The 25,805-nt window shown below is 40.9% G+C and overlaps 1 protein-coding gene across 1 annotated transcript; it reads right to left on the reverse strand.

The window, feature by feature from the left end:
- Nucleotides 1-269: 269 nt before the first annotated feature.
- Nucleotides 270-24,704, reverse strand: CBY1 (chibby 1, beta catenin antagonist). Its single transcript, XM_082264845.1, has 5 exons — nt 24,691-24,704; nt 16,256-16,395; nt 11,687-11,792; nt 1,372-1,484; nt 270-464 (listed from the first exon to the last, which is right to left on the reverse strand). The coding sequence occupies exons 2-5, from the start codon at nt 16,340-16,342 to the stop codon at nt 384-386; spliced, it is 387 nt and encodes a 128-aa protein (XP_082120971.1). The 5' UTR covers nt 16,343-16,395; nt 24,691-24,704; the 3' UTR covers nt 270-383.
- Nucleotides 24,705-25,805: the final 1,101 nt, after the last annotated feature.

Raw genomic sequence — 25,805 nt, forward strand, 5'->3', positions numbered from 1 at the left:
AATGTCTAAGTTAACCTTCAGCAACATTTTACAAAAAGTGTAGTGTGCCCTCCTCTTTCTAGCTGCAGCAGCTGAGCTGAGCTAGAGAAGGAGAGAACTCACTGCACATGCTTGCAGTTTGAACAGCCCAGAGTTGGAGTGGCCATCGTTAAAATCTTGCTAAAGGTGAACTTATACTTGGAGGAATTTGACCCTTGCTAGAATTCTTCCATGAAATATTTTCTAAAAAACTAGCATTTTCAAATTAACGAGTTCAATCTGTATAAAAAAACAATTTTTGAGGCAGAATGCTGATAAAAAGTGGGTCTACTATGCCATATTTGCCGACTACACAGGCATTAAATGATGGCAAATACACTTTGATTCTTTGGACAGCTTATTACTTATTTCCTCCGCCCACTTAGGCTTTTCAGTTCTTCTAGTTCTTTCTCCTTAAGGTGCGATTCTGCGGTGGTCTCTGAGAGCTGTTACAAAAAAGACAAGAGACAATCTGTGAAATGTATAATTTTCTCAAGTGAAGACATTGTTACAAGGATCAGAACACTGGCATTTGTTGATCATTTCACGATCTTGTTAGCAAATTGCATTGAACACTGAAATGCTTGTGAAAACATATTCTAAAAGAATTGGTAGGAATCACAAAAATATCATTAAAAAAAAAAACTTGTAATGAGAGAAATACAAGAGAGGTCTCCAGTATCTCAGAGTTCAAAACTTTCTGAATCGCTGCTCCAGAAAACAAACACGCTGATTGGGAAGTTAGCATGATGTAGGAACATCTAATCTGCAGACTTGTTTCAGGTGTCTGCATCAGAAATGATTAAAGCCATTGTCAGAGGAAGAAGACCACAGTGGCAGTCTTCTCAGTTTTTCTGTAAAAATCTAGCTCCCGATCACCTGCATTCTCAGGCTATGGCTGAAAATAGTATCCCAGGTGCCTCGCCTTCTATACCATGAGTATGTACGTTCAGTAGACTGGCTACCCTACAATTTAATATTTCACACTGGAACTTATCTCACTAGTGCCTACTTAGGCCAAGCCAATTTCTAAGGTCTGCTCTGAAGTAACAAGGTGCTGCAATACTGGTTTCACTGCAGAAACCTCTACTTTTCAGGTATCCGATATTTTCATTAGCCCCTCAATATGCTCTATGCACATTAGACTCCAAGGAGTGCACTCCCTACATTCTGGAATACAACTAACACAACAGTAAGTTTTTGCCAAGCATGTCCTAAGGGACAAAAATACAGAAGGACCATTTTTTGCACTTCATGTCCTTGCAATTGTGGGTGAAATTATTTGCTAGGTGTCGGATATGGAAAATGAACTAAAATAAATATGTATATATTTTTTTTGGGGGGGTCTCTCACCATGTCTAGTAGGATGTCTACTTTCAAACGAAGCAAGTTATTTTCTTCCTCCAGCTGTAGATTTCTCTTTCGAAGTCGTTGGAGTTCTTTCTGAGATCCAGTTCCCCCTGATTCTATAAGAATATATTAAAAAGACTGAAAAGAGGGCAAACAAAGCTAATCCGCAGGGAGAAAGACAATTCTAGAAAAACAACAGTGTAAACTGCAAGTGTAATCCACCAACTAGATGTTTTTTTCTAGTTTAACCACGTCCAGTCCAATCCTATTCGGACACTCCTCTCCTACATGTAACAATCATATTTTTTTTTCCTAGAAAATTACTCAGAACTAGGGATTGACCGATTATCGGTGGGGCCGATATTCACATTATTTAAAGTATCGGCCACAAACTTACTGATATGGCCGATATTGCTTCAAGTGGTTGTACCGGAGTGATGCCTGCAGCTACAGACATGACCCCAGTACCATTTTTTAGAGCAGACGGTCGGCTTTCTTGTAATACCTGATGCGGCTAAGCAGCCGCTCAGCTGGTATTACAAGCAGCGGGAGGGGATGTTCTCCCCCTCCCGCCTGGGTCTCCTGTCCCACCGGGAGGTCCGAGCAACCAGCCCGCACGTACACTGGCTGGCCGAAGACCCGAACAAACAGTTAATCGGCTTTGATCGGGTCTCGGATGTAGTAACGCAGAAGCATAGAAACATAGAATGTGTCGGCAGATAAGAACCATTTGGCCTATCTAGTCTGCCCAATATATCTGAATCCTATGAATAGTCCCTGGCTCTATCTTATATGAAGGATAGCCTTATGCCTATCCCATGCATGCTTAAACTCCTTCACTGTATTTGCAGCTACCACTTCTGCAGGAAGGTTATTACATGCATCCACTACTCTCTCAGTAAAGTAATACTTCCTCATATTACTTTTAAACCTTTGCCCCTCTAATTTAAAACTGTGTCCTCTTGTGGTAGTTTTTCTTCTTTTAAATATGCTCTCCTCCTTTACCGAGTTGATTCCCTTTATGTATTTAAAAGTTTCTATCATATCCCCTCTGTCTCTTCTTTCTTCCAAGCTATACATGTTAAGGTCCTTTAACCTTTCCTGGTAAGTTTTTTCCTGCAATCCATGTACTAGTTTAGTAGCTCTTCTCTGAACACTCTCTGAACTCTGTTCAGAGAGCAATGTCAAAATATCACCTCCGGTTACTGGAGCCCTTAAAAGGCGCCAGATTTTTAAAAAAATTACAGTATTCAAAACAGCCATACTTGGCGTTTTGAATGCTTTTAAGTTCAGAGGAGGGGTTTGGGGTCTTTTAGATCCCAGATCCCTTCATAAAGAGTACCTGTCACTGCCTATTACTGTCACAAGGGATGTTTACATTCCTTGTGACAGCAATAAAAGTGATAAAAAAAATAAAAAAAAAAAAAAGGACAGTGTAAAAAAACAAAAAAAACAAAAACAAACTTTATATGTGCAGAATATCAGCACCGAATATCGGCCTGAAGGGTGGCTGGAAAATCGGTTCTGGCCCTGAAAAAACAATATCGGTCAATCCCTACTCAGAACCCCCCAAACATTATATGGTGGCAGTTTTTTTTTTTTTGGGGGGGGGGGGGGGGGGACTGCTTCATGAACAAAAAAAAAAACAAAAAAACCCATATAACAATATAGTAAGTAAAGTTAGCCTGATTTTTAATATAATATGGAAGATGATGTTGCACTGAGTAAATAGATACCTAACATGTCAAGCTTTAGAATTGCGCAAAATCGTGGCATGGCGCCAAACTTGGGTACTTAAAAATCTCCATAGGCGACGTTTTAACATTTTTCTTTTACAGATTACCTGTTTAGAGTTACAGAGGAGGTCTTAGGCTAGAAATATTGCGCTCATTGTAACATTCGTGGCAATACCTCACAGGTGTGGTTTGAATCCTGTTTACATATGCAGATGAGACATACTTATGCGTTCGCTTCTGCGTCCTAGCATGCGGGGACTGAGGCGCTTTACTTTTTTTAGTTATTTTAATTGTCTATTTTACTTTTATTTTGACACTTTCCCTTTAATTTTTTTTTTTATCACTTTTATTCCTTTTACAAGGAATGTAAACCTCACTTGTAATAGGAATAGTGTATGACCGGTCCTCTTTACAGCGAGATCTTGCCTCTAGGCTGGAAAGCCAGAGATAAAAACAAAAAAATCCAAACAAACAATCTTGGCTTCCTACCCGAAGAAGTGGCAGTGTTTACATCTGCCGAGGATGGACGTGACATCTGGTCCTCGGTCAGCTCTATGGTAAACAGCTGCCGCCGGCCGACTCATTCTTAGGGTTCGCCGATCACATGGGCCAGCCGGTAGAAGCACCAGAGGGCGTCCCCCCTCCCACTGCCTGTAAAAACAATCAAGAGGTTGAGCCGCTATAATTGTTTTTACATGATAGGGAATCGCTGGCAGAAAAAGAAGATATCTGAATGATGCCTACAGCCGCATTCACTGCATCCATTGGGGGTAAAAACAGCCACTCATTTATTCCTGGTACTCTATGAGCCACTGTGTCATATGTACATTGGCAACTATTACATTGGTTTGCTATACAAGTGGATTTAGTGAATTCCATATTGTGGACTAGATTAAAAAAGGATCCATGTACTTTCAAGAGAGAATATGAAGCCATCAAATCATCCCAGATATTGCCATATGCAGTGAGTGTATTAGTACCACAAAATGTTGTCATTCCTCAAAGTTCCAATAATTTTCTATTACCTATCCAAGTACCAAAAGGGCAGAAATTACAGAACCTTGATGCATTACTATGACTCATAAATAGGATGCAACAACTGGGGATTTCAGTAAATCATATCCCCATGGTTAATATCCATCAATCCAAAACCCAAATAATTGTTAATAATGGTACTCCAAATGAAATCACTTTGTCCAAAGACAATGTAATTGGTCTGGCTTTAGACTCAGATTATTATACTTTTGGGTTTCAAAATGTAAACATTGGCCTAATTCCTGAACAATATCTCACGAAGAGCAAATGGTCGAACAGGCATTTTATTTATTTCCTGAAGGATTGTTCACCATTAAAAACTAAGTTTATCTTTCGATCCTGAAGAAGGTACCTGCCAGGTGGAAGAATTTTCCCTTACCTTTGATCATCCACCTAATGAGCAGGAAGCCAAGGAATATAGTGGTTCTATCGGAAAGACTAGTAAGTCATGACCTCATTGACAGGCTTGAAGAAACCTATGAAATAGATCAACCTGAAGCTTTTCCAGGATTTTTGGAAATGGTCCAGCAGGAAATCTCCTTAGCCGATGGATGCTCTAATGACTCAGAGCACCAAAAATTAAAAGAAGTTCTCCTGGAGTACCAGGACATCTTTGCTAAAGATTGCTATGATTGTGGTCTAACAGATATAGTGCCTTGCGAAAGTATTCGGCCCCCTTAGACTTTGCGACCTTTTACCACATTTCAGGCTTCAAAACATAAAGATATAAAACTGTAATTTTTTGTGAAGAATCAACAACAAGTGGGACACAATCATGAAGTGGAATGAAATTTATTGGATCTTTCAAACTTTTTTAAACAAATAAAAAACTGAAAAATTAGGCGTGCAAAATTATTCAGCCCCCTTAAGTTAATACTTTGTAGCGCCACCTTTTGCTGCGATTACAGCTGTAAGTCGCTTGGGGTATGTCTCTATCAGTTTTTCACATCGAGAGACTGAAATTTTTGCCCATTCCTCCTTGAAAAACAGCTCGAGCTCAGTGAGGTTGGATGGAGAGCATTTGTGAACAGCAGTTTTCAGTTCTTTCCACAGATTCTTGATTGGATTCAGGTCTGGACTTTGACTTGGCCGTTCTAACACCTGGATATGTTTATTTGTGAACCATTCCATTGTAGATTTTGCTTTATGTTTTGGATCATTGTCTTGTTGGAAGACAAATCTCTGTCCCAGTCTAAGGTCCTTTGCAAACTCCATCAGGTTTTCTTCCAGAATGGTCCTGTATTTGGCTCCATCCATCTTCCCATCAATTTTAACCAGCTTTCCTGTTCCTGCTGAAGAAAAGCAGGCCCAAACCATGATGCTGCCACCACCATGTTTCAGAGTGGGGATGATGTGTTCAGGGCGATGAGCTGTGTTGCTTTTACGCGAAACATAAAGTTTTGCATTGTTGCCAAAAAGTTTGATTTTGGTTTCATCTGACCAGAGGGGGGTTATGTCAGAACTATTGGGCGAAAAGGAATCATGAGGCCCATACATATTATTTTACATATTGTTATATGGGCATGCTGGCAGCCATCTTTGTCATGAGGTGAATGTAAGTTAATTATCCTTGAGTGTAGATTCTTACAGAAAATTTTAGAAGCTTAGCAAAGACCTTCTCAGGCCAATAAATTAAAGGGGCCCAGACAACACGCCAAGATAAAGACTAGCCATGGTGCCAGGCTGGGTTATAATGAGAGTGATGTAATTCTTGTCTCAAATTCAAAAATGGACAAGGGATCAGGATATTTCATTTTTTTTTTTTTTTTTTTTTTTTAGGGCTCATTTAAAAATTTGCTTGAGGAAACATTATTATTATTTGTAGTGATTGTATTAACAATATTATTATTATTGTATCGTATTATATGAAGCATATACATAGGCCTACTTAATTAAAAAATGTTCAAGGAACGTTTTATACATATTTACTTTTAAAATATTCAACCGATATTCATTAAAAAATAGGGGCGAGGTACTCCTTGAATTATACGTGTATTATTATTGATATAATAATAGGTATAAGCTTTAGATACATTAGAAATTTGGTAATATGTATATCATTTTTTTTTAATGCATAAAGAACTAATTGGTATCTGGGATTTCACTTTGTTACTTCACTTTCAAGGTATTTGGAAAAGGAATGTTAATTGCTGTGGTTTCAGACCCAATTCAGGCAACATATATTTATTGAGGGAGCCAGTGATCTTGACAGTAGTTGGCATGGGAGACAACATCCTAAAGATTTCGATTTTTCTCCAATGCTTAGGTCAGAATGTTATCTTTGAGAAAATAGTTACATTAAACTAAAATTTCCCAAACTTTTATACAGGCAAACAGTGCCCCCTTTTTATGGGGTATTTAGTAAGATAATGCCCTGAGGTGTTATCATGTGGAAAACAAAATCCACACCTACATTCCCAAAAAAAAAAAGTTTAATGTAAGTTGGGGGGGGGGGGGGGGGGAATTGGAAAGATCAAGAGAGAGGAAGGAAGTAGGAATACTCTGAGGAGGTTCTGACACACTGATGGGAGACATTTGAAGCTGATGGCAGGCTATTCAAAGTGACATCTCAGGCAACAGACATTGAAGTTTTTGGCAAAGTATAAAATTTCTATTTTTCTATAGGCAATTCGCTTGCCATATACATCTGACTGAACCATTAGATTTTCTTTATAGCATCAAGATTTTAATTTAGATCATTCTAACTGCAGTAAAACCAGTCTATTTTCCAATCTTGTGAGATTATACACATATGTATGAATCCCCTTGAGGCTGATTTCAGTTTATAGCAAATGGTGCAGTTGTGATGTATACATATAATAAAACTTTGTGGTAGTTTATCTTTATCATAAAACATTCTTGGCTTATAGCCAGTCTTGGTGCATGGTGTAACAATTTTTGTCCATGCATTTTTAAACATTGAGTTGTGAACAACTGTTGGCTGAGAGAGGTAACGTGTCAAATCTGTATAATTTTGTTTCCATATTTTGTGAGCTCATGAGAAGCTATTAATCACATTCCAGAAGTTACGGGTTTTGGTTACATTGATATTCTGTAATAATATCCTTATTATCCTGATTGTATTTCTCACAGTACCTATGTGATACATATTATTGAATTTTGTTCCACATTTAGATTTATTCAACCCCCCAAGTGACATTCAATCTTAGTACAACATCCTTTTACAGTTATAACAGCTTTTAAACGTGAAGCATAGCTTGACACAAGTGTCTTGCAGCGATCTACGGGTATCTTCGCCCATTCGTCATGGGCAAAAGCCTCCAGTTCAGTCACATTCTTAGGCTTGTGCACTGCAACTGCTTTCTTTAAGTCCCACCAGAGGTTCTCAATCGGATTTAAGCCTGGTGACTGTGATGGCCACTCCAAAATGTTCCAGCCTTTAATCTGCAACCATGCTCTGGTGGACTTGGAGGTATGCTTGGGATCATTGTCCTGTTGAAAGGTCCAACATCTCCCAAGCCTCAGGTTTGTGACAGAGTGCATCACATTGTCATCCAATATCTCCTGGTACTAAAGAGAATTCATGGTACCTTGCACACGCTGAAGCTTCCCTGTACCTGCAAAAGCAAAACAGCCCCAAAGCATGATTGACCCCCCCCCCCCCCGCCATGCTTCACAGTAGGCAAGGTGTTCTTTTCTTCATAGGCCTTGTTCTTCCTCCTCCAAACATAGCATTGATCCATGGGCCCAAACAGTTCTAATTTTGTTTCATCAGTCCACAGAACACTATCCCAAAACTTCTGTGGTTTGTCCACATGACTTTTGGCATACTGCAGTCGACTCTTCTTATTCTTTGGAGACAGCAAAGGGGTGCGCCTGGGAGTTCTGGCACGGAGGCCTTCATTACGCAGTGTGCGCCGTATTGCCTGAGCCGAAACTTCAGTACCCACATCTGACAAATCTTTTCTCAGTTCCTCAGAAGTCACACGAGGACTTTTCTACGCTTCAGGTAGCGCACAGCAGTCGAAGTCAGCATCTTCTTTCTGCCACGACCAGGTAGCGTTTCAACAGTGCCCTTTGCCTTGAATTTGCGAATGATTCTTCCTATGATGTCTCTTGGTATGTTTAACATCTTTGCAATCTTCTTATAGCCATTGCCCTTCCTGTGAAGAGTAATCACCTCTTCTCTTGTCTTCCTGGACCATTCTCGTGACTTCACCATGTTTGTAACCACACCAGTAAATGTCTAGAAGGAGCCGAGTATCACAGTCATTTTAAAGCTGCCTAATTGGTGCTTATTAGGCTTTATTGCTGCTCCCTGACATCCACAGGCGTTTTCAATACCTGATTGAAAACACTTCAATGAACCTCTGTTCTTCAGTGTGGTAGTCTTTAAGGGGTTGAATAATTGTGTCAATGAAGAATTCACAAAAGAAACATTTACTACTGTATTACAAAACCAATTGATGTCATTTTAGTTGCATATGGTTCTTTAAGAAGTCCTTGTAGGATTTAATTCTGAATACAATTACAAATGTACACTAAATTCCCTAAAACCCTTTACAGCATTGGGGGGTTGAATAATTTTGAATACAACTATATATATATAATTTTGCACAAAATTGTATTCATCTTGTCTTCAAGTTAGCCCCAATAAACAAATCGAGTTTTTGTTGATTTATGGAAATAAGTTGAGAGTCTCCATAACTAAAGATCCTTGCTTATTTGCATAAATAGACAGTATAAACCTTCTGACAGGACTTTGGCTTCCTTCCTGGGAACGGTAAACAGATTTGAATAAAAACCTTGAAAACGTTCCGACTCTGGAACCGGCACAACGACTCCTTGTGCTAACAGGTCCTGCTCTGCCCCGTAGAGGTCCTGCAGCCGATCGGGAGACAGGCTTAAGTTGGAAGCAAAGAACCTTCTTGTAAAATCTTGTAACAAAACCGAATCAACTCGTGGACCCATTTGTCCTGAATGAGCAAGGTCCATGGGTCCGGAAAGAAAACGAAGACGCCCCCCCCCCCCTCCAGATACGGGTGATGGCGCCCCTTCAGGCTTGGGAAGGCTTGTCTGCAGAACCAACAGGGCCCACTTTTGACTTTTTTGACTCTTGGAGCCGCCTGCGAAGGTACGGGTGGATCTTGAACCCTTTTCCTGCGATCCAGTTCGATGAAAGGGCCGCTTGTGAGCCGAGAAAAAGGGACTACGTTTACGATGAAGTTCCTTGCCCCTAGCAATCTCAGGTAGGTTTTAGGGGGTGCTGGGGAGGCTGCTAAACCAAGAATGTTTTTTACCTTAATGTATTGAATGCATGAAGATGTAAAGTCAGAAGGTTTTTTTTAACTGCTTTAACAACCTCCTATTTCTTTACTTTTTACAATCCTATACATTGAATACAATGCAAATCTTTTGTTTTAGATTTAATTTTTTTCAATTTAAATACATTTAAAGAAAACATATGGTCACAGCATACACTTTCATTTTATACCATCAGCTTTGTACTAGCAATGTTACCTGTGTTTGACAATTCAAAATAAGCTTTCTTGAAAAATATGGGCCGGAGCTCACCCCCGGTTGGCGCGTTCTACCCTGCAGCTCCCGGTGGACTCGGGAGGACTGGCCTTGCCGCACTTTAAATTTTATTTTTGGGCAGCTGTGTTAGTTACCGTCCACTGGTGGTTTGCCGGCTCTCGTTCTAACGCTGCGACGTGCCTGGAGGCGGCTTGCCTGGGCTCCTTAGCTGACCTCGGCAACCTGCCCTACAGGGGCGCGGGTGCGTACCCCCCTCTTCCCCTCCCCACTATGACTACGCTGCGGGTCTGGCGGGTGGCCAGGGCACGGTTTCTCCAACCTAACACCTGGTCCCCTTATCAGCCCCTATGGGGCAATCCGTCGCTCCCTCATCTGCGGATGCTTCCTGACCCGCAGGTGTGGGGCCGGTGTGGTGTACAGCGCTTGAGGGACATCATGCCTGTGGGCGAGCTACGCTCGCTCCGGGACCTTAAGGGGTCCTTTGCCTTGCCCCGCTGGATAGGCTTTCGTTATCTCCAGTTGCGCCATGCGGTCAGTGCTCAGTTCCCGGTCACCCCTGTCATACAGACTGATCGTCTGGAGGATGTGCTGGCGCAGGCGGACCTCCCTAAGCCCCTTTCTGCCCTATACGCTACCCTGCTTGTTGTTGACTCCCCTGCGTTGGAGCGTCTTTGGCAGAAGTGGTCTTTGGACATCCCCGACTTGGATAGGGAGGACTGGGAGGACTGCTTGGGGAATGGTTCCAGACTGGTCATTGCCTCCAGGGACAAGCTTATTCAAGTCAAGTTCCTGCACAGGGTCTATTATACTCCTCAGCGACTGCACAGAATGTTTCCTGCGAGGCCGGCAGATTGTCCTAAATGTTTTACTGCAGAGGGTTCGTACTTCCACATGTTCTGGGCATGCCCACGGGTGGCGGAGTTCTGGGGGGCGGTGTTCGAGGTCATGAACACCCGTCTTCACCTCTCGGTCGCGTGCGCCCCGGAGCTGGCGCTCTTGGGCATCCCCGATAAGGTTAGGCGCAATAAGTATTCCCGTTTACTGATTTCTCTATTGCTGTATTACGCTAAGAAGGAGATTGTCCTTCGGTGGGTCTCCCCCTCCCCTCCCACGCTGGCTGCGTGGGAGGCCCTGGTGCATGGGGCTCTCCCAATGTATAAGCTCACCTACATTAATAGGAACTGTCCCCATAAATACGAGAAGGTTTGGCAGCCTTGGATAGATGGCACGGGTTGATCCTCTGTTCTGTTTGATGCTATCTGTCTGTGTTCCATTTGTTTTTCCTTTCTTTTTTGTTCTTTTTTAGTGGACTTGCATCTAGCCCCACCATGCCTTTTACCGTGTTCTTACTGTTGGATCCCCCACTGTATAGGTTTTGTTGCCTTCGGCACATCTGTTTTTTCCCCTGTGGTCGGATGATGTACAGCAGCTACACATGTAATGTATGTTGTATATTGTCGTGTGTTTTTTTTTCAATAAAGAGCAACCTTGTTTGTAAAAAAAAAAAGCTTTCTTGAAAAATCATTCATGACATAAGTACTGCCTGTCTGCTGGCCATCTTTTTCAACAAGTTCAAAGATTCCCTGCATGCTTTGCAGCCTCTCCTTTTCTACTTTCAATTTCTAAGGGCTACATATCACATGGAGCTTTGCTATACTGCCTTCTGAAACTCATCCTTTCAGCACCTTCATAGTTCAGAAGGCAGGCTCTGTTAATTCTGTGACAAAGCAGTGCTCACTCACAAGGCATAGTGAACATGTATCACAGAATTCAATTAAGTAAATGTGTAGAGAGTTTCACAAAGTTTAAAAACTTTGCGATAATCCAGATTATTAGAATAGGCTAGAAATAATTGTAATTCAATTTAGAAAGGAATATATGATTTTACATTTTGACTATAGATACTCTTAATTGTATTTATATTACAGTTATGTTACAACATAGCCAAAATGCTACCTTTGTATTGTGGTCTTTATGGAAAATATTTAACTTACTATATATATATATACGAAAAAAAGTAGTAATGAAATATTGGCAAAATCCCTTACCAGCTATCCACTGTCCATTTTCAAATTTTAAACTTTGGCCTGCAATGCTGATACTTGGAGCACCATAGTCTAGACCCAATTCCACTTCTTTGGTTGTTCGATCCAGCTGGAAGAATACAAAAAAAGAAAAAAAAAAAAAGAATAATAAAAAGTAGACAAGAAGACAGACAAAAACTGAAATATACCTAAACTGCACAGCTGGTAATATTAAGAGTCCAGTGTCACTCTTCTTTTAGTAGATTATTCCTGTATGAATGATACACCGTTCTGTATATAGAGGATTCATACTGACAGTCTTGTTCTCTCCACAGTATGCCTATGTTAAAGTGGTATGGCTGAGAGGGAGACCAATGATCCCTGTCAGAGTCCTGGCCACTGACTTTCTGACAGGTTTGTGGGTTAGGTGTGTGAAGTCATTAATTAATTATTTAGAGCTGCATTAAGTGATGTCCCTAGGTTCCCAGCATCACTTCTGACATGTTTAAATTGTACTGACAATCTTTCTTAAAGAGAGATGTGGATACACAGAGCACTCCATATAATGAACTTTTCCTCCTCCAGCCATTACCCTTCAACCACTGTGCATTTTTAAAATGGATAGATTTTGAAAAGTAATTTTTTTTTTCAAAATACACAGTGGTTGAAGAATTAATTGCTAGAGGAGGAGGAAGAGTGCATTATTTGGAGTGCTCTATGTATCTGCAGCCCTCCTTGAAAATGATTGTTGGTGCAACTGAATTGCGTCAAAAGTGCTGCAGAGAACTTTTGATGTCACTCAGAGACGCTCATCTAAACTGCACACCTGTCAGGAAGTCAGTGACTAGGACTCTAACAGGGCTTAATGCGATCCCTTTGAGCCATTTTGCTTTATTATCATGGCATGCTGTACAGAACAAGAATGTCAGTTTTAATCATCTACATACAGAGTGGTGTATCATTTATACAGGAATATACCAAAATGAATGAGTGACAGTGGATTTGGTTTGCCATCTCATATTGCCAACTGTGCATTTTTTTTTTTTTTAACCACTTGCCGACTGCCGCACGACTATTTTCATCGGCAGTCAGCCCCTCACAGGCAAAGCGACGTAGGGTTACGTCGCTAGCCTGTAAGGGTTTTGGGAGCGAGCGCACCGCCGGATGCGCGCTCCTGCTCGGTCATGGACCCCCCCCCCCCGCGCGTGTGCCTGGTGGACCCGATGTCCGCCGGGCACTCACGATCGTCCGTGACAGCGGGAGAAAGGCAGGCGGCTAGTGTAAACAAAACCGCCTATCAGTCTCCCCTGTGTAAGAATGGTGATCAAACGGTTCTACTATGTAGGACCGTTAATCACTGTTCTTCTTACACATCAAGCCACAGCCAATCACAGTTAGAAACACGCCCCAAGGGATACACTTAACTCCTCCCTCTAAAAAAAGTTAACCCCTTCACTGCCAGTGTAATTTTTACAGTAACAGTGCATATGTATAGCACTGATTACAGTAGTAATGTCACTGGTAACCCCAAAAGTGTCAAAAATGTCAGTCAAGGGTCCGATCTGTCCGCCCCAATGTCGCAGTCCCGCAAAAAAAAAAAAAAAAAAAAAAAAATCACAGATCGCCACCATTACACGTTAAAAAAAAAAAAAAACAACAAAAATGACAAAAATCTTTCCCTTTGTTAGTAGCCGCAATAACTTTTGCGCAAACCAATCAAAATACGCTTTTTGCGATTTTTTTTACCAAACATATGGTTAAAAAAAAAAAAAAAAATTGGCCTAAAATGTTAAAAAATTTTGATTTTTACATTTTTTTGGGGGAATTTCATATAAAAAAAATGTGAAAAATATTGTTATTTTTGCAAAATTTACGCTCTTTTTTTGTTTATAACGCATGATCAAAAAATTGCACAGGTGTTTAAATACCACCAAAAGAAAGCTCTGTTTGTGGGAAAAAAAGGACGCCAAATTCGTTTAGGTACAGCGTCGCACAACCGCGCAATTGTCCGTTAAAGTCACGCAGTGTCCCGAATTGCAAAATAGGCCCTGGTCAGGAAGGGGGTAAAATATTCCGGGGCTTAAGTGGATTTATTAAGCAGCCACAATTATGTTTAACTTAAGTGGATACACTATAGCTGGGGATATTCATACATTGGTGTGGAAACACTTATATGGTACAGGAAGTAGTAAGTTCCGTCATTAGAAGTGCAGACTGAAGATTACTTTCTTTTATTGTGGATTTATCATGGTCAATCTAGCTATATAAACCTTTTCCCCTTTATTGTGCTGCAGGATGTTTTTAGAACTAAAAACTGAAATATGCCATATGTAAACAGCAGCACAGTTTACAGACACATTTGTTTGGAACTGACAATTGTAGAAATGAACACATGCAGCCATTTTTCATACACAGTATAATGTTGTAGTTTTACCATTTATGAGAATGGCATTTGAAATATAATAAAGAACTTTTATACTCACAGTAACATCTATTAAGGGACATAAGATTAATTCTGAGACAAGAGGGCCATGCCTACAGGACATTAGACAATAGCAACAAAACTGTTATTCCCATAGTCCCACTCCCATTAAGCTCAGCTCGCTTGTGTGGATGGACGAATCCCCCCGCTGGGACATTGGATTTGACAGCTGTAACCACTGCTGTCACAACACACTGATCAGTGGCTGCCTCCACTGATCAAGAAGCATTTCCCAACATATTCCTTCTACAGAAGTTGATCAAATGATCAACTTCTGTTGAGTTGGGACAGTCACACAATGATCTTAATTTGGACGGTCCCTGCTGAACTGGACACATTTCGCTCAGTCTAAGGCCCTCTTTAAGCCTATAGGATTAAATGACGAGCTGCCACAGCCACCTAGCAATATTGGAATAAAAGTCAGCCTGTAAACTGTAGTGCCCGAAGGAAGACATTGAGTGACTTTAGATCCAAAATGTAGTGAATGCCTGCTTTTGCTGTGGAGACTGAACAGGTTTGAGTAGAAACCCTGATGAACTTTCTTTTTTCTGGGGGGGGGGGGGGGGGAGAACTGCACACCCTTTTTTTTTTTTTTTTTTTTACCGTTTGCTATTTTGGTTTACATCCTGCAGAAAAATAGCCATAGCTGTACTCCAGGCATAAGGTAAAAATTTAAATAGTAAATAAGAGACATGAACCTCGTTGGACTTAACCCTTAAAAGTCAGCACATTTTGACAAGTGTTGCAATTCTTGGAATTTTTCTTTTTTACCTGAGTGGAGCAATTTTCAGGCTTTTTACAGCTTCAGGTGTTTTTGTTTAGCTAATAGAAAGCACTAGGGGTAAGAGGTGGAGGAAATTCGGGGTGGAAAGCTGCTGTTTTAGCAAAAAACAAGCAACAAAATGCTTGTAAAATACTCATGTTGCACGTTTTCAGGCATTCCCATTAAAGTCCATAGGGGCCAATCTGCCTCCAGTCTATAGGTCATGTACTTTTCTGAGTGATATGCATTTTGCTACAGATGACAGAACGCTCTTATGTGAACAGGGGCCGTTGAAATATTTGAAATTGCCTTGTTGAGGGTTTTAGAGCTTCAGACAGAAAAAAACGCTCAGGTGTGAATAGGGCCTAGCGTGAAAATATTTTATAAAGAAATTTGTACATCCTCTATATTATTGTATTTTATTCTGTATGTATTGCACACAAGGCACTAATAATGTTTTCATTACATGTTTGCATTCTTTCGAGCTTGGATTAGAATTCAGCCTGCCTTTGTTACGCCCCTTGTTACCATAAGACCCTGTTCACACTGGGGCGATCCGACCTGCCGGGGTGACCTCACAGGTCGTGGCGCGCAGCTCGCACCGCGACCTCGGAGCGGCCGGCACGGACTTCATAACACTGAAGTCAATGCAGGTCGCTCCAGGTCGCCCCAAAGAAGCTCCGGAACCCTTGTGTCGCTCCTATTAGAACGGGTCCACAGCTTCTCTATGGCAGGCGACCTGTCAGGCGGCCAGGTCGCCTGACAGGTCGCCCCAGTGTGAACGGGGTCTAAAAGTACAATTGTAATAATAATGTGATATCTACGTAATCATGTGTATAAAAGCCTTCAATTGCATCAAATAAAACAAAACAGTCGTTTTTGAAAGATGCTGAGTGTATCTTTTTGTGTCTGATCCCTACTTCAGTAGTTATTAATTTGGAACCACTAATCAATAAGAGGATAGGAGTTGCCTATCTATAAGATGTCCAGAACAATAAATAATAGTATGTAGTTAATACATATGATAGCATTCAGTAAATTAATTCCTTTTTTATTTTATATGCCTTTATGTACTGTATACCTCTCTTCACATATACATGCAGACTTTAAAGAGAGGTAATTTTAAAGCCATTTTGATCAAAAATGTAGCCAAGGTTTGAAATGGTTAGGTATTTTAAAGTTTTCTCTGATCTTCCAAAGCAATATTTACCAAAGTTCATGTACATAGTAACCTTGAGGACTGAGTCACTATTCTTTATTTATATATTAGTAGGTCATACATGCCTACAGAATAATGACTGATGTCAATACTACACTGACAGAAAAAAGCCTATACTTAATAACGTACTGCGTGCAAGTTGGAAAGCGATGCAGATTTTCTAGGTGGTGTTTTCTTTGGGCTAAAAGTGTTGCCGAAGAAAGGCATCTTGCCCATTAGTCTACTGGACTCCAGTGCTGATCCAGAAATCCTTTTTCAATGCAGTTTTCCTTAAAAATACAAAAAACAAAAACACACAGTTACAAAAGGAATACTTATATTTCCCCACAGTCTAAACAAAGGTCAAGTTTCTTTCTTAGCCCCTTAATTATGTTTTAGCAAGATTAGCTTAAGGCTGGGTTCACACTGGTGCGAATTGGATGCGGGTTTTCCGACATCCAATTTGCATGTCAGGAGACTGTGACCGGCTCTCAATGGAGCCGGTTCACACAGCTCCAGAACAGCTCCAGAGCAGTTTGCAGAAGGGTCCTGTGTGTCTTTTTGTCTGTTTTATTTCCGAATTCAGCCAAAAATTCTGACCAAATTTGGACCTGAAACTGTATAAAGGGACGCATCGGACCCCCTGCTGGGAGCCCCTCCACACACAATGTGAACCCAGCCTAATGGCCCGTACACACGTTCCGAAAATCGGATGAAAAATAACACTTGTGAAAAGATCGGACGATAATCTGATCGTTAGTACACAGCTTACGAGAGGCGATCACAACAGTTCGCCCGATATTATCCGGTCGTGCAAGCATAAAAATTTTGATCATATTATAACACATTGTATGATAATCGTATTATCAGTATGTTGTTTGTCCGAAAAAAATGGTGAGCAGTAGACAGCGCATGAGCAGTAGACATAATTTCCCCTCACACGCTACAGCGTGGTTACGCATACCGGAAGCTTTTGAATCATCATCCGAGAAAATTCGTATCGTGAGTAAACTCTCCCATTTGCAAATATAATTGAGAGTTCCTAGCAACCAAACAAAAAAGGATGGAACGTCGCTTGATTTTCGGATCGTGTGTACTGGGCATAAGAGTTAAAATATCTGATGACCAAACTTACAACATTAAGGCCCCATGCACAGAGAGCGTTTTTACAGCTGCTTTTAGGAGTGTCAGACGTTTTTTTTTTTTTTTTTTTTTGCAGCTTAAAAACGCCCCTCCATGTTAGTCTATGGCCTCATGCACATTGCACACACAGGCTTTTAGGAGCTGCAAATGGCATAGGCTGTAAAAAAAAACCCAGGGCCAGTGCGTTCTGGAGCAGCAGCGTTAAACTGTAAAAATGCCTGACTCCGGTAAAGGCTGCTAAAAGACAAATACAGCGTTAGGCCACGTCAGACATTTTTGAGCTGTAGTAGTTGGATTTGAGGTTGGAAAGTAGAAAAGGGCAGAGAAAGGCTGCTAAAAGCTAATGCTGCTAAACATGGCTAAAACGTGCATTAACTCCAATACAGGATGCTCCTAAAAGCACATTTTTACTGCTGCTTTTTCCTGGCATCAGAACTTTCCTTGCAGCTCATTTTTTCAAACACCCTGTGTGCATATGGCCCAAGAGTTGTATGTTGAGATGTTGTAATGCACAACTATAACTAAAATTGAGTGACTTACTTTAAGTCCAGCTCTAGGCAAAAATCTCCCCACTCAGCTCTCAATTATTCAACACAAGTCTTTTTAAGATTCACCTAACTTCACCAACCATGTCCCACGCTGGTGTCACTTTGGGCATGACACCCAGGGGGTCCACTACTGCAGTTCCTTGGTTGACCACTCACCTCTTTGTGAGGTCATCACAATGCTCCAGGCAAAATGTAGGTATGGACTGCACTTCTTGTAGTGTTCAACCTTGATAGCAGAAGGGTGTTTGTAGTGACACATTACTAGAAGGCGCCACATAGATCACAATAGAAAGATGAAATGAAACGTCACCAGCACTCCAGTGAAAACAGTACACACTTTTATTGATGCAGAGTCACATATGTTATGTGTAGCCATGTTTCAGGTTCAACACAGGGTCTTTACCTCAAGGCAAAAAAAGTAACTATTTGCATCGGAGTACCATTGATGTTTCATCTTTCTACTGTCATCACACCCTGCAGTCTTCGGATTCCTAAAAGAACTGGTCTCTGGTCAGCCAAAAAATAAATAAAAAGAAGAACGTCCATGTCATCCAGACACTGAAAAGGAAAGACGCTAGTATTTTGCAAGGAGGAATATAAAAGACTCTGGAACTGTTTGTATGTAAAAGGGATGTTTCTATTTCTATAGTTTTTTTTTCTTTTTTTTTTTCGCTGATTCAAACAATTAGTTGGGGGGGGGGGGGTCCAAAGGGTGATGGGGAGTTATGCACATAATTCAGTCCATCTCCTGCCTAAAGCATTTTGTGCCTGGGTTCACACATATGCAATGCGGGAACCAGCGTGATTCTAGTGCGGATTACCGCATCACATCTCCCCCGCAGGCAGTTCACATTGCCGTCTGCGAACCACTGAGAGTGTCAATACAAAGTTAATGACACCCCCAGATCGGTTCGCAGATCGCAGTGTGAACTGAGAATTCAGACAGGAATCGGATCGCAAAAAGCAATCCGATTCCAGTTGGGGGGGGGGGTGGTTCCTGCACCTTTTTAGTGCAAATCCAATGCGAGATCAGCCATACAACCGTATGGCTGAATTCACATTGCAGACAAAGCATGTGATCTGCACAGCAATTTGGTGCGATTCACATGCGAAGTCTAAAATTGTAGCAGCGTAAACCCAGGCTGCATCATTTGAGATAATTCAGCAAATTTTCTAGCCCCACTTCAGACCTTTCTAAGAATACTAAAAAAAAACAAAAAAAAAAAAAAAACAGACAGCAAATAATCCCATGAACTGTATTTGTGTTAAACAAATGTCACATATCGCACAGTATATTTTTCAGTAAAAAATAAATAAAAAACACACAAACAAAAATGAAAAAAAAAAAAAAAAAAAATGAGCAGCCCAAATGTAGAGGGACAGCTAAAACTATATGTACATTTACACGCTACTGCTTCAAATATAGAATAAATGTCATCTGTTTTATCCTGTTAATCCATGGCCAAGATTCAAAGTAGATTAGAGGATTTACAGGATTTTTCTTCTAGTGCAAAAAAACTGGAAACAGGAAAACACCCAAAAGAAATATCCAATATTGCCAAAGCCATAGACATGCAGAATCTCTTTTGCACTATTTAGCACATGATTCCAGTATGATTGTAGCCGAGCTCCTAGTTACAGAACCCCATTTTTGGTGTCAGGAAACCTGTATTGTGTTAGTTTCTCTATTTACAGGACTAGAATTATAAACTGTTGTCAAATTGCTGGGGCAGAGATGTTAAAACAGCATTTTATGTGTATTGTCTATTAGATGAGGATAGCACTACAACTTCACGCCTCCCATCCTCCCCTAGGACAATCAGCATTTACACATTCCATGGTGACTGGCATGAATAGAAGTGCAGGGTATCTTCCTGATTCTCTAGGAACTGAACTACTGTCTGGATGAGCCATGAAGCATCTTCAACATTACAGAACAAGTCCAGTTCAATGTGACAAACTACTACTAGATATAACAGATGTATTGTTTTTTTTTTTTTTTTCTCTTGCATTGTAGCAATGCAATTAAATAATAGCAGCACATTTTTATTGCAAGGCCCTGTGAATGCATTGGGGGCACTTATACCAAAACTAAACTTAAGATTTATTTTTTCAGAAATGTGACCTCTGCAAGCTCCCTTGCCTTCACTGGGATCTTCCCATGGTCTTTTTCTGCATTTGTCCTTGTATGCCCTTACCTTTGCATAGGAGTAAATTCATACTGGTACCAATAATGTTGAGATTGATCCCTCTAGTTTAGTAGCAGACAGGTAAAAAAAATGTTATTACAAAAGAAACATAGAATGTCTCTACTGCAATAAAAATTCTTTCTGCTAGCAAATTGTTTTTGTTAAAACAGAAATAAAGAGTGGTGGACGTGGCCAGGATTTGCTCAGCATACTTGCACAACATGACGCGCTAAACTCTGGGTGTGCACTCCTCCAATGATTTGAGATTCCCGCATCCACTTGGTCCCCAACAGTTCCATGTCCTTCTCTTATTCAAGGTCCACACAGTCTTCTTGCTTCACTCATTGGACAGGCACAGATAGTGTAACTTTAGTAGTGCATGCGTGCTGGAGTTAGTATCTCTGCACCTGGCTCCATTAAAAACACTTGCTAGAAGGTAGGTAAAACTTTTTTTTTTGGCAGAAGAGACAAATAAAGTCGCATCTACCAAAAGACACAATCCATTGTGTTCTGTGAATGGGCAGTGGAGATCCTGTCATTCAGCTTCTCCACCGCCATTCAAAAAACTCAATGCATCGCAGGAGTGCAGTAATACAAGCAATATGAATGGTGAAGGTGTTAGAAGGTGGTATGGGAGTGGTGCAACCTCTCAGTAGCAGTGGCTGCTGTTAACCTTCATAGCTCCAGAAGACCACTGCATCAAGGAAGGCAGTATCTGATGGCTCTGAGGAGGCTCAGCAGGGATGATTTTTACCAGGCAGATAATGGAATACACAACATTACACATTACAAATCTGTTGGTTGCTGTACTACTTACTCCCACAAAAAAATAAAATGAAATCCAACTTCACCTTTAGGCCCCTTTCACACAGGCGGACCGTTCAGATCCGCCTGTTTGTTTTTTTGGCGGATCTGAACGGTCCCCCCATGCATTCCTATGGGGCATCGGTTGTCAGCGGAGACATGTCCGCTGACATCTGATCCGTCAAATCTGGACGGACGGAAACCCTATTTTCCATCCGTCCAGCGGATCTGATGAGAACGGACCGACGGTCCGTTCCCATCCGATTTTCCCCATAGAGATGCATGGGGAACTGACAGCTGTGTCTCCGCACACAGCGCGGAGACACAGCTGTCATCCTCCTGCTCAGCGGGGGATCGGCGGCTCGATGCCCCACTGAGAAAAGCGGAGTCCCTTAGGCCCCTTTCACACAAGCTGTCCGTTTGTCCATTTTTCATCCATCCGTTGACGGATGAAAAAAGGACATCAATGTATCTCTATGTAAAAACGGATGACAACGGATGATCATCCGTTAACATCCATTTTCATCCGCTTCCGTCAATGTCCGTTTTTTCAAACGGATGAATGCCCCATTTTTCATCCGTCAAAAAAACGGATTGGACGAAAAACGGATGACAACGGATGACAACGGATGACAAACGGATGACAACTGAAGAAAAAAAACGGATGAAAACCAGATAACAACTGATGAAAAAACGGATGACAACTGACGAAAAACGGATGAAAAACTGATACATTTTGACGTGACTGAACTGATGAACTGAACGGACCGTATGTGTGAAAGGGGCCTTAACCTTCCTAGCGGTATTCCCGAGTGTGACTCGGGGTTAGATTTTAGTGCCAAAAGCGGTAACCCCGAGTCACACTCGGGGTAGCGCTAAGAAGATCGCTGGATGCTGGAGGAGGTTTTACTTACCTTTTCTCCGGGATCCAGCGAAGACTGCGAGCGGTGTGCGGCGGCGGAGCTCTCTCCCGATCGTCTGCGAGCCCCGGCTTCCGTCTCCGGCGACGTGACGTCCGCCGGGGGGTGGAACCGGCGGCAAATTCGAATGTAAAATGCACCAAACACACTGATATCGTTCAAAATAAAATAAAATCACATTACATTACCCCCCAGTGCCCTTTCCTGCAGTTTTACTGTACTTTTTATGTAAATATATGTATATACATATATATATACATATATATACAGTATATATATATATATATATATATATACGTATATATATACACATATACACATATATATATATATATATATATACACACACACACATATTATATATATATATACATATATATATATATATATATACATACACACACATATATATTTATATATATATATATATATGTATATATATATATATATATATATATATATATATATATATATATATATATATATATATATACGTATATATATATATATACACGTAATTCTTGTGAATGAGCAGCCCAAACCATCTGTATACATTATATATATATATATATATATATACGTATATATATATATATATATATATATATATATATATATACGTATATATATATATATATATATATATATATATATATATATATATATATATATATATATAATATATATATAATATATGTATACATACATATATATATATATATATATATATATATATATAATATGTATAATAAATGTATACAGTTGGTTTGGGCTGCTCATTCACAAGAATTACATGCTTTCAGCACCTAAAATAATGGTACCGCTTTCAGCACCTAAAATCCAAAAGAATCATACCGCCAGGGAGGTTAAAGTGTCCCCACAGGCACAAATTACAAAACATGATCTGCAATTTTCTCTTAAAATATGGCAATTACAATATGCTCCTTTTTTTTTACATTTTATAACTATGAACAAATTATCTGTTAATGCAGCGGTTTCTTACCAATATGTAACTATTCCAGTTCTGGCCCTATAATGCAATTCAGCTTGCATAAACAAAAAAAGGGCTTATCCCTCTAGCTTTGTCAGTACCCAGCGGCTGAGCTGCATCATTACCTATGGTAACGCTCTCTGAAGCTTGGACTCTTCCCTGCACTGTGATTATTTACAGAACTCTGGCACAGCTCCCCCCTCCTCTCTCACACTGCCCTGTAGCCTCTGTATTCTGAGCTAGTGACATGTCAGCAGAGAACGTTAGCAGTCACAGCAGAGGGAAAAAAAAAAAAAGGTGTTTATAATTGGTAATTTTGCACATATTATTGATGGAGGTAACACAGAGGAACCATTTGGACTGCTCAGTATATGTTGTGTTTCCATCTACTTTAAAAAAAAAACACTTAAGGCACATTTTTTTTCTCTTTTGAATAGAATAAGGGCCCTTTCACAAGGATATTTAGTCTATGTCTGTCTATCAGTTTTGGAGATGGATCCAGACTGAACTACAATGTATTTCTATGGGTCAGCAGTTGTACAGTACAGTATCTGTTTATATCTGCCTACATGTTCAGGTCTGTTTTTTTTTTTTTAACCACTTGCGGTCCGCCTGCAATTTACTGCGGCAGCCCGCACAGACAAAGCTACGTACCCATAGGTCACTGCCTGCTTCCGGGTTCAGGGCACGTGCATGTGGTAGCCTGTCAGCAAGTCCCGGCCAATGATCTGCTGAGCACAATCACAGCTCAAAGCTATGTTGACAATCAAAGAGCTCTGTACAAAAAGAATGTTCTCAGTCTCTCATCCCTGCTAAGCAGGGATGAGAAATTTGAAGATCTAGTAGTAAAAGCAGCATACTTTACACAGTTAGGTACACATTTAACCCCTTGATCGTCCTAGATGTTAACCCCTTCCCAGCCAATGTCATTAGTACAGTGACAGTGTATAACGTTACTGTATTAACCACTTGACCTCCGGAAGATCCCCCCCCCCCCTCATAACCAGGCCATTTTTTGCTATTTGGCACTGAGTTATTTTAAATTACAATTGCGCAGTCATGCAACGCTGTACATAAATGAAATGTATGTCAATTTTGTCCCACAAATAGAGCTTTCTTTTGGTGGTATTTGATCACCACTGTTTTTTTTTTTTCCATTTTATGCACTATAACCAAAAAAAAAATACCGATAATTTTGAAAAAAAAAATGATTTGTCATTTTCTGCTATAAAACATATCCATTAACCACTTCAGCTCCGCTGACACCCGCTGCCATCCGTATCCGATCCTGTCCGTGAAATCTGGACGGATGGAAACCCTATTTTTCAATCCGTTCAGGGATCGGATGAGAGCAGACAAGCGGTCCGCTCTCATCCGATCCCCCATAGAGAGCAGCGGGGACTGTGACACCTCCCTCTCCGCACTGCAAGCGGAGACAGAGCTGTCATCCGCCCGGCTCAGCGGGGATCTGCGGATCTATCCCCGCTGAGCAGCACGGATCCGCCTACGGAGGCGGACCATGTGAAAGAGCCCTTAGGGAGGATAAAAATGTCTGTCAGGTTTTTGTTTTGTTTTTTTGCAATCTGTGTCTCATTAGGGAGACTTCTATTCACTCCCTGTCCCAAAGCCAAAACAGGAAGGGAGAGGAAACCCCTCCAAAGCGAAGGATTCCATGATTGTCCCCATTAAAAAGATTTCTGTTCTGATCCCTCTCCACTCTGTCCACACTAAAAAAAAGTTTTGCCTTTAGTTATACTTATATACTTATATATATGCAGTCGACCACCAGTAATCTAGAATCACTGGACACAATACTGGCAATCTGTATGTAACAATAACACGTTACATACAATCAGCTCACAAAGGGCTCACATAGAACTCCATGCAGTACAGATGACAAGCATCAAAGAAAAAAATGATGACCTCTAAGAAAACGTCCATTCAGAACAAATTACAAGATAAACAAAGCTTTTATCACTCATAAACTTACCTCACTGCTCACCCAACTCCACCGAACACTCCAGTCTTCTCAGACTACTAACGGCCTCTCACACTGCGCATGTGCACGGCACAGTCACCACCACACGGGCTGTGGACGGGGTGGAAATAAACACGAATTCGCTTCACTGGTTCACTGTACTATGTCTGAATGCTGCTGATTATAATATTTAAGAAAGCAAATTTACATTTTTAATGCATTCATATTTTGAATATCCTAGATATAAATGAACAAACGATTACTCTAACCCCCGCACTGTACAAATGGTTCAGTCCAAAAGCCCCAGTTGCCACAGCAACGCTTGGCGGCTCAACTGCCTGGGCTTTTGGATTGTACCATCTTGTCAGGACACAGAAGCTAATGTATGTAACGTCGAGGCGGTCTAAACTCTTTTAATGTATTGTTTGGGTTATATTAACCGTAATGTCCTATTGAAGCAGTCAGAAGAACACTAGTCGTTCCCATAACAGCGGAATATTAACCTTTGGTAGAGTCCATCTCGTTTCTATGGTAACCAGCAACGCTAGGCAAAGCCTCGTTCTTAAAGGGATAACCTCCAGGATTAAACGGCTAAATCCTTTGGGTAAGAAATAGCTCAGATTTAAAGAAACTGAGAGTTACACATCATAACTGTAATTTGTACTATCTTGATAGTTGTTGTTATCCACATTGTTTAACCCCTTCCTTACAAATCCTAACGCATGAACCCAGTTGTGCGACTTTGACATGAGTAAAGCCCCGTACACACGTACTGATCGTCGGCCGAACGATTGGCCGTCTTTTGTCCAGGGCTGTCGTGTCTGTTGAAAAGTGCAAAAGACTGCACACGAATTTTGTCGGCCAACAACAGCCGACTGCAGAAGTGATGTCATGTGATGGTTAACTTTCCTTGTGTTTTTTCTTTTCTGAGCATGCCCAGTCATGCAAATCTGCTGTCTGTCGGCCGAAATCTGTACTGACTGGCGAACAATCGGCCGTTCTGGTGTTGGCCAACAAAAATTTTAATGCCTGCACACCCGATTCTGTTCGGCCGAAAATGCGCTGTCGGCTGTCGGAAGCATCATACTAACAAGCCTACAATCGGCTGATCGGTCGGCGGCCGAATA

Source organism: Pelophylax lessonae (genome assembly GCF_965119305.1).
Source record: "Pelophylax lessonae genome assembly, chromosome: 8".
NCBI lineage: Eukaryota > Metazoa > Chordata > Amphibia > Anura > Ranidae > Pelophylax > Pelophylax lessonae.